At 39.8% G+C, this 6,239-nt stretch overlaps 1 protein-coding gene across 3 annotated transcripts; it reads left to right on the forward strand.

Moving 5' to 3' along the window:
- The first annotated feature begins 31 nt into the window (after positions 1 to 31).
- Cetn2 (centrin 2) lies at positions 32 to 5,252 on the forward strand. 3 transcript variants are annotated; one of them, XM_048457492.3, is made up of 5 exons: positions 32 to 186; positions 1,797 to 1,955; positions 2,239 to 2,367; positions 4,179 to 4,316; positions 4,670 to 5,252. In XM_048457492.3, the coding sequence occupies exons 1-5, from the start codon at positions 184 to 186 to the stop codon at positions 4,757 to 4,759; spliced, it is 519 nt and encodes a 172-aa protein (XP_048313449.1). In that variant the 5' UTR covers positions 32 to 183; the 3' UTR covers positions 4,760 to 5,252. The 3 variants fall into 3 exon arrangements, with proteins under 3 accessions (XP_048313449.1, XP_048313450.1, XP_048313451.1); XM_048457493.3 differs by lacking the exon at positions 32 to 186 and adding an exon at positions 240 to 556; XM_048457494.3 differs by lacking the exon at positions 32 to 186 and adding an exon at positions 517 to 655.
- Positions 5,253 to 6,239: the final 987 nt, after the last annotated feature.

Genomic DNA, 6,239 nt, shown 5'->3' on the forward strand with positions numbered 1-6,239 from the left:
AGTCCTTGTCGCCGCCACACTGCCCTTTAACCTTGGGGCGGGCCTTGCCAGGTTAGTGCCACCCGCTTCGTCGGCAAACCAATGGAAAGCGGGCTGCGCGCGCGCGCGGAGCGGTGGGAAAGGCGCGGAGGCCGCTAGTACGCCGTTGCCTTAACAACCGGTTGCGGAGGCGTCCATTCGGCGATGGTAAGTGCTGGACGTTTGATGGACCCTGCGCGGCGCCCCCGAGCCCTTCCTAGGCCTTTTTGCGGCCCTGAGCCTTTCCTGCAGGGTACTTCGCGTTGACGCACTAGTTCTTTCTTGGAGCTCTTTGCCGGAAGGGTAGGAGAGAAAGTACAGCCGCGGGCAGTTAGCCTGTTTGCGCTTAACCTCTGCTCCCTCCCCGCCTCCAATCACCTTCAGCTTTCCCTAACCTGCCTTCCGGCCTCCGCTGGTTTTCCTGGAACTGCAGGTGATCATTCTGTCGCAAGAAACGCTCAGGCTTCCCGCAGACTCTGACCTCGGTCAGACTCAGGCCTCCTGGCCGCTGCCGTCTGGCTAAAGTTTATGCGTGGTGGTAAGAGGTTTACTATGTTCTGATGGTTGCAAACGTATTGAAGCTTCCAGGAGATGCTTTGAGCTTCGCATACAAGGCACGCAAGTGCCAAATGGATTGGTTTGTATCACTTTGTACTGGCATAATATTTATCTCAGTAACTTTTACATTTGGACAAATTTAGGCATAATTAATGGGAGGAGCACAGTTCGTGGGAACTAGCCCCACAAGTAGATGTTTTAAGTACATTTTTAGAATTGAGATCCCCGGATTCAGGGACAGATGATATCTGTTAGATATCCATAATTGGTTTCTCAGCTAGTTCTCGTTCACGAAAGGGATTTCCTGGCTTCTAAAAGCAATAGTTAAAAAAAGAGACTTTCATGGAAAGATTAATTGTTCTTTCCAGCAAACTTTGTTCTCTCTCAATTTATTAGGCAGATTTTAAGAATAGGTTGGTGTAAACTGTTTTTCCATTCATTAACAGCTATCTGGGTTAGCAGTGGGATTAAAACACGAAGGGACCGTTTTCATCTTTGGTAATGAAAACTGAAGCCACACCGTGTTGCTTTAATTGAATATACAATATGGAAACTTGTGACAGTCTATTCATAATAAAATGATAAGCGTGTTCCTGACAAACAGGTATGGTCTCACATTTGCTGTTTTTTAGCTTTGGAAAAGAAGGAGAAAATTCAAGCATGTCGAACCTTTAGGTAAAACAATACATTCATTCAAAGAGTTTTTTTTTCAAAGAGTTTTTAATGTTGCTTCTTTATATTGGAAAATTTTTGATTTAAGAAATATTGTGGTAGAAGACAATCATATTTAATTAGAGTATTGCTGATTTTCTATTTTTACAATGTGGTGGCAAAAGCTAAAATATATTTATTAAAACAGTTTTAAATTGAGAAAGTTTTTTCACAGAGAATTTTTTTTTAGAGTTGGAGTTAATTTTAGTTTAGTTTTTACACTTTTTTATGTGGGGGGGAAAGGGGAGTATGACTTAGCTTGAGCATGGAGGTCAGAGAACAACCTGGAAGAGTTGTTTCATTCCCACTATGGGGGTCCTGGGTTCCCACTTAGGTTGTCTAGCTTGACCGGAAGACATCTCACCAGCTTATGAAAGTTTGTATAATGTCATCCTCATCCGTACATTATTCAGAATGGAACAGAAATGGAAAAGATGTATGTCTAGACCTGTCATAAATAAAATATGGACTTGTAATATACTGCTTCTGTGTTTGTATAATGTTTGAAGGCCTCTGATTTTAAGAAGGCAAACATGGCATCCAGTAGTCAGAGAAAAAGAATGAGCCCTAAGCCTGAACTGACTGAAGAACAGAAACAGGAAATCCGGGAAGCTTTTGATCTCTTTGATGCTGATGGAACTGGAACTATAGACGTCAAGGAACTAAAGGCAAGCTGCACAAATACCTGCTTTGCCACCTTCTCTTTCCCTGTTGCTTCTCTTTTACTTGTCACTTTTCTCCCTTCTCCTTATAAAAAGTAATGGAAAAAAGGTACCTGAAACAATGATCTAATTGGTAAAGTTGATTGCAAATATAAATTAAATCAGCATTACAGTGTTACCTAATCACTTTTCATCATTTTATTGGGTGCAAGGTTAGTATTCTCAACAATCAGTTTTGCTTCTACATCACTTGAATGTATTTATTTAGATGATACTGTTTTCACTGTAGGTTGCAATGAGGGCCCTGGGCTTTGAACCCAAGAAAGAAGAAATCAAGAAGATGATAAGTGAAATTGATAAGGAGGGGACAGGAAAAATGAACTTTAGTGACTTTTTGACAGTGATGACTCAGAAAATGGTAAGTTAGTTGAGATAATGCACATATTTTCCATCCATAATGGTAGATATATAGGATTATAAGTATAAATAGAATATTCAATAAAATCTATACCATTCACATGGCTGAGGATTTTATTTTTAATTAATTAACTAATTTCATATATCAACCATAGTTTCTCCTTCCTCTTCTCTTTCTGTTCCATCCCCTACTTCCCCCATCCTCTCCTCTGTGTCCATTCAGAAGTGGGAGGATTGTATTTTTAATTAGAGGATCCCTAAGTTTCATTTGGCTTTCTTTATGGTTACAGAATTACAGAAATCATTTTAGCTTGTCTCATATGATAATCACAAACAGTAAAATCTGTTAACAGAGATTTTCAAATGCTTCTCATTTTTATTTTTTATTTTAATGGTATTAAAAATTAAATTAGCATACAATAAATCAGGTATTATGGCATTTTCAGACAAATGCTTCTCATTTGAACAATTCAGTAGATACAATCAGAGGCACAAGAATTTTGAGTTTTAGAAATGATAGGGTGTTTTGGTACTTCTAAGGTTGCTTTCATCCATCCCTAGTTTCTCAGATCCTTTAGCAGTCCAAAGATTTGAGAGGACATGAACATGTCACCGGAACCAGACCAGCTTTACTCTTTCAATGGCCTCCTGGCTTGTTGGTGTGTCATGATCACCTTCTTTTAGTATACCTGGAGAAAGGTAACCCCTTTCAGGTTCCTCAAAGTGTTTCCCAGGGTACAGGCTATACCTCTTTAATCTAAGAGTTGTGTTGCTTTGAAATCACCATACCTACATTGTGTGTATATGTGTGTGTGTGTGTGTGTGTGTGTGTGTGTGTGTGTGTGTACTGATTTAAGAATTTAGGAAGTTTGGTATTCTGCAAACATCTAGCAAGTCTAATTCATACTCAAGATTAGCTCCTAGATTGCTCTTCCTAGGGATTCTCTCCAGTTGTAACTCTTGGCAAGAAACTTCCTGAAATATTCTGTTGGAGCACTCAGAGCCCCAGTAATTCTTTATAGTCCATTGTGCAAAATGCCTCTCTCTTTCTCTACCCTTATCAGTGTATCTCTGTCTTCTATTAGTATAAGCAGTGTATTTTCTTTAAATTATAACCCTACTCACTGCTTCTGGATTTTACAAATGAATCTAGAATATCCTTGGTTTGTACAGTGTTTTAGATACAATTACATTTCCTTTGCAACCCTTGAGTTTATGTTAAGTTTACTGATTTTTCTCTTCCTTTTCTACAATGGGTCATCCTTGTTTTTTTTTGTGCCTGAGGGCATATATCACAGTGGCTATTACCACTGTGATGATGTGGAATGGGGCCAGGGAATTAATCTACAACTCCCCCCTTGGCTTTAGAACTGGGAAAAGTTCTGAACAAGACAAAGCACAAGAGGGGCAATCAGTATCAATCCCTAGTAATACCTAGCACTGGGTATTGGAAAGTTGAGCCCCAGCTCACTTCAGAAGCCCTAGTCTTCCACCTGTGAAAACTGTCCAGCTGCACCACGAATCTGTCCTCTCTAAATGACTCATTGGCCCCTCAAACCAGTCCTTATGCACATTTTGCAGGACTTCTTGGATTTTCAACCGAGGTGGCATCTTTTCCTACTGAATTCTGAGCTGATTATGAAATAGATGATGGGCTAGAAAGTTGACAGGGAGTACATTCTACCGTGACCAGAGAGTCTGGCTTCCTGGCTCCTAGCATGGCTCAAGTCAGGTTATTGGAGACAAAAGGATGACCAAGAAGTGGCAGGGCTGCAGTATATGAGTAACTATGTGCTTTATGTTCTACTAAAGTCCGAGAAAGACACCAAAGAAGAAATCCTGAAAGCTTTCAAGCTCTTCGATGATGATGAAACTGGGAAAATATCATTCAAAAATCTGAAGCGTGTGGCCAAGGAGTTAGGCGAGAACTTGACGGATGAGGAGCTGCAGGTGAGTAACGCCTTGGTCTCTCTGGAGCCTGCTGGCTTTCCCAGGTTCTATTTTCTCTACTAGGACAACTTGGAAGGGAAGCTAGTATCCTTTATGCTTCTGTTGATAATTTAATGCCCATGGACCCTGCTTCTGGAATACACATGTGCAGTTGAACTTACTCTTTTGGGTTTCAGACTAGAGTAAATTTCTAGCTCCTTTTCAAGGGATGCATTTGACAGTATGTGTGTGGCATGCTCCCATTAGATAGACCATAGTCATCTTTCCTCACAGCATTATTTGAAATTTTTTATCTAATCACTTTTCAGTTTAGTTTGTGACTTGTTCTAAGATGAACCCTTACTGCCATACAGGAAATGATTGATGAAGCTGATCGAGATGGAGATGGCGAGGTCAATGAGCAAGAGTTCCTGCGCATCATGAAGAAGACCAGTCTCTATTAAGATCAGTGCTTCTTTTTCTACTGCAAGCACATGTGACTAGATTTAGTGCCTGCCATTTTGTGAAATATGGCTTTTGAGAATCCCCCTCCCCCAACCTCTGGGGCAACTAGCCGTGACCTTGAATCTATTTTTGACTTTTGGAAGTTTCTTTGATATTAAGTTCTTTGTACTTTTACCTGCTGACTGATTCAATAGGGCAACACAAGAGCACACAGTGGGGAAAAGGGTCTGAGAGTGAGTGTAGCCACCCCGCCTTCCATTACTTCACACTGCTCATGCATTTCACACAGCTGCAAACATACAGTGGCTGCTTAGATGTCCATGTACCCATGTCACCGTAAGCAGTGGTTGTTCTAAAACTGTTTTAGTTTTTAGTAGACACCAGAGTGTAGTTTTTCCTCTCATAAAACCTAATAATGAATGCTTGCTGTGGTATTTGGATGTGTGTTAATATATTTGTTTTGTTTTAAAAATAAAACCTTTCTTAATTTAAGCTCTCATTCTTTAAAGGAAGAATATTTTTATCTTTAACTGTAATTTCATCTTGTAAACAATTGTGTTGAGGGCAGCCTGGTAGATATATAAAATTTGCCATCAGCCCATGTACAAAAAAGGAAATAATTCTTTGCTACTTTTCTGCCACGAATGGTTTCTTGCTTTCAAAAATTGTGAGTTTTTACAACTGGTAGAATTTTCATATGACCTAAGCCTAAATGATGCTCTACAAGTGATTCTGGCAAACTGTAAAACTTATAGAGTCATGTGGGTAATTTGTGCTTTGACAAAATAGAGATAGACAGTAGGTAAGATTCAGGCAATCTTATGTGTTTGCTTATAGCATCTCATAGAATCTTGGAGTTGGGTTGAGAAGGAAAGGAGTATTATCCAGGTACCCTCTAAGCCCTGCACAGAATTACCTATGAAGTGATGCTCAAGTATATGGCATTAAAGTCAACTCCGTGGTGAGAGTGGGGAACAAGACGGGCTAAAAGGAAATGGAAAATGAACAATGACTGAATCACTGGAGAAAGAGAGAATGGGTTTTTAAACTTGTGTGAGCGTTCTAGTCCTCTGAGAAATATGTGTGTGTTTTCTAAATATACATATATATGTATTCCATATATATTCATTATACACACACACATATACAAAACTAAAAATAACAAGAGTCAGGCAGGTAATCATGCTTGTAATCCCAGTACATAGGTGAAGGAGGCAAGAGGGTTGTCATGAGTTCAAGGCATGCTGGAGCTACACAATGGGTTTGAGGTCATTCTGGGTCACAAAGTCTGACCCTGTCTCAAAGAAGCAAAACAAAACAGCAGCAGCAAAGCCCCACACAACTAGATCAGCTTTAATCAGATCATCAATGGATATATATATGCATTCAAAAAATCTTTAGATTTATTTATGTGTTTGAGTATTTTGCCAGCATGTATGTCTGCATGCTATGTATATGCCTGGTGCCTGCAACATCAGA

The sequence above is a fragment of the Myodes glareolus genome, chromosome X, assembly GCF_982192425.1.
Source record: "Myodes glareolus chromosome X, mMyoGla1.1, whole genome shotgun sequence".
In the NCBI taxonomy this organism is placed as follows: domain Eukaryota; kingdom Metazoa; phylum Chordata; class Mammalia; order Rodentia; family Cricetidae; genus Myodes; species Myodes glareolus.

Bases quoted from the DNA above. Each gene is read 5' to 3' on its own strand.
- Cetn2 (XM_048457492.3), top strand. The intron at 1,956-2,238 runs GCAAGCTGCACA...TTTTCACTGTAG, and splicing joins TAGACGTCAAGGAACTAAAG to GTTGCAATGAGGGCCCTGGG. The intron at 4,317-4,669 runs GTGAGTAACGCC...ACTGCCATACAG, and splicing joins TGACGGATGAGGAGCTGCAG to GAAATGATTGATGAAGCTGA.